This window comes from Arachis duranensis, chromosome 9 (assembly GCF_000817695.3).
Source record: "Arachis duranensis cultivar V14167 chromosome 9, aradu.V14167.gnm2.J7QH, whole genome shotgun sequence".
In the NCBI taxonomy this organism is placed as follows: Eukaryota; Viridiplantae; Streptophyta; class Magnoliopsida; order Fabales; family Fabaceae; genus Arachis; species Arachis duranensis.
The window spans coordinates 18,654,629-18,657,651 of NC_029780.3; the positions used below are offsets into that span (position 1 = coordinate 18,654,629).

Below are 3,023 nucleotides of genomic sequence, written 5' to 3' on the forward strand. Positions count from 1 at the left end.
GCACCAATTTTATAATAATTTTATTTGGATATATGACTTTTAGTTTAATTTTTAACTCTTAACTTCTACATTTTAAAATTTTTCATGTTGAAAAGGCAAAAAAAACAATTAAAATTTATCTTATTTAATATTTATTAATTATTACAACAATTAATAAATACTAAATAAAATAGCTTCTGCCTGATTTTGACTAATTTTTTTTATTATCAAATATTTTTCCATATCTTTGATGTAGTAATTTTTACTTATCAATTAATTTATGTTAAGAAATTAAAGACCTTCCAAGTCCACCACAAAAACCATGCGGTTCCCCAAGACTACAGGCACTTGAAAGAGTCTCTATGACTACTTAATATAGGAATTTCCGAAATCAGCAACAACATTGAACACTCATTCACGTAAAGATTGGAAGTCTCATTATCTATTCTAAGACTGCTAAAAATAACTTCAACATTGAGCTTCCTATAAATACATAAAACTAATCCTCAGTTCAGATAATCAATAATACTTTGATACACATACAAATCAATCATCATCCTCCCAAACAATAAACCAATAAAGCGGGAGGGAATTTAAATATCATATTCCCAAAAATTACATGTTGTTTTCCATAGTTGTTTCCTAGGATTAAAAAAAAAAAAACAATTAGAAAAAGAGATAAAAAACAAAAAAGGGAAGAAAGAAAAGAGTGAAACAAATACAAAATGGCCGCAGGAAAAATCCTTGTGTCCGGTATTTCCCTCATCCTGGTTGTGGGTGTTGCCATCGGAGTAGTTGTCGTCGTGAACAACAAGAGTAGCGATCCTTCGTTAGCAGAACACCAAAGGACTGTGACTTCAATGTGCCAGGGGACCGATGACCCTCAGCTTTGCCAGGACACGCTCAAGGATGTTAAATCCTCAGGGTCGGATCCTAAGGCCTACATTGCCGCCTCGGTGGAAGCAACTACTAAGAGCGTGATTCAGGCTTTGAATATGAGTGATCGGCTCTCAGTGGATCATGGCAGTCAAAGCCCGGGCATCAAGATGGCCCTTGATGACTGTAAAGATTTGTTGGAATTTGCCCTAGATAGCCTGGAGGCATCAGCAAATTTGGTCCGAGATAACAACATTCAAGCTGTTCATGATCAGACGCCTGATTTCAGGAACTGGCTGAGTGCTGTTATCTCGTACCAACAATCTTGCATGGAAGGTTTTGACGACTCGCAAGACGGCGAGGCCAAAGTGAAAGAGCAGTTGCATACTCAAAGCTTGGACCAGATGGGGAAACTCACTGCGATCACGCTTGATATTGTCACCGATTTGTCTAAGATCCTTGAAACCTTTGGGTTGAAATTGGATTTGAAACCTGCCTCTCGCCGCCTCATGGAGGCAACCGATAACAATGTGGATGCAGAAGGGTTCCCGGGTTGGATGTCTGCAGCGGATAGGAAGCTCATGGGAAATGGCGGCGGCGGAGGTGGCAACGGTGCACCAAATGCTGTGGTTGCTCAAGATGGAAGTGGTCAATTTAGGACCATTAAGGATGCTATTAACTCATATCCTAATGGCTTCAAAGGAAGATACATTATCTATGTTAAAGCTGGGGTTTACAACGAGTATATTATCATTCCAAAGACTGCAGCGAATATTCTTATGTACGGTGATGGCCCAACAAGGACTATTGTCACTGGTCACAAGAACTTTGTAGATGGTGTCAAGACAATGCAGACTGCAACCTTCGGTAAGAAGTTGTTTATCTATACTTTTACATCTATTATTTATGTTTTCAATTGTGTGTTTTATTTGTTTCCTTTGAAGATCAAAAGTTAACATGATTGAACTGAAAAAGAAATGGTAAACTAAAATTATAACTATTTTATTTCAATGTTCTTTAGAAAGATAAATACTAAAAGTACCATTTTAAGTGACAAAATAACCCATAATACATTAGATTTTGTGATCTATTAATATTGTTACTTTGCATTATATTTTTTTTATCCCATTCGTTAAATCCCTTTAAGAAATTATAATGCATTTATTATTATTATTATTCCTGTTGTTTGTCTTTGTCTTCGTTAAATTTTAAAAATTAAAACAAAATTTGAGTTGATTTTCATGTGCTAAAATTTTACATTGTCATCGACCAAAGTTGAAGGAGTAGATGATTAAATTAAATATTATTACTGTAATAACACATTATTACATGTTAAATGTGAATTTTTTTATTGTAAAGTGTGTAAAAAATAAACTCATAAAATTGTATTAGTAATTTTTTATTAATTATTTTAAATTTTAAATTCTAAACACTTATTTTTCATGTATGCAGCGAACACAGCGCCTGGGTTCATCGCGAAGTCAATGGCATTCGAAAACACCGCAGGTTGGGCAAAACACCAAGCAGTGGCGTTCCGAAACCAAGGAGACATGTCCGCTTTCTTCGACGTCGCCCTGCATGGTTACCAAGACACCCTCTACGTCCAAGCCAACCGTCAATTCTTCCGAAACTGCGAGATCTCCGGTACCATCGACTTCATCTTCGGCGCATCCGCCACCATAATCCAAAACTCCAGGATCATAGTTCGGAAGCCAGGTCCCAACCAATTCAACACCGTCACGGCAGACGGTACGGCGCAAAAGAACATGGCAACAGGGATCGTTATCCAGAACTGCGAGATCATGCCGGAGAGGGAACTCTTCCCCGACAGACTCTCAGTGAAATCGTACCTTGGTAGGCCATGGAAACAGTATGCAAAGACAGTGGTTATGGAGTCGAATTTGGGTGACCTTTTCTCACCTGATGGATGGGCTCCTTGGGCTGGATCCCAGTTTCTTAATACCTTGTACTATGCTGAGTTCAACAACGTTGGACCCAGTGCTAATGTTCAAGGAAGGGTTAAGTGGAAAGGTTACCACCCAAACATTGATAGGAACCAAGCTGCGGCATTCACTGTTGGACAGTTTCTCAAAGCGGGACCCACTGGTACTGCTGATGATTGGTTGAGGGCAACTGGCATTCCTTACGATGTTGGATTCACAAAATGA

General features: G+C 38.2%; 1 protein-coding gene across 1 annotated transcript; it reads left to right on the forward strand.

Moving 5' to 3' along the window:
* Positions 1-704: 704 nt before the first annotated feature.
* LOC107464938 (pectinesterase-like) lies at positions 705-3,023 on the forward strand. Its single transcript, XM_016083905.3, has 2 exons — positions 705-1,722; positions 2,308-3,023. The coding sequence occupies exons 1-2, from the start codon at positions 705-707 to the stop codon at positions 3,021-3,023; spliced, it is 1,734 nt and encodes a 577-aa protein (XP_015939391.1).

Bases quoted from the DNA above. Each gene is read 5' to 3' on its own strand.
- LOC107464938 (XM_016083905.3), top strand. From the start codon at position 705: ATGGCCGCAGGAAAAATCCTTGTGTCCGGTATTTCCCTCATCCTGGTT. The intron at 1,723-2,307 runs GTAAGAAGTTGT...TCATGTATGCAG, and splicing joins AATGCAGACTGCAACCTTCG to CGAACACAGCGCCTGGGTTC.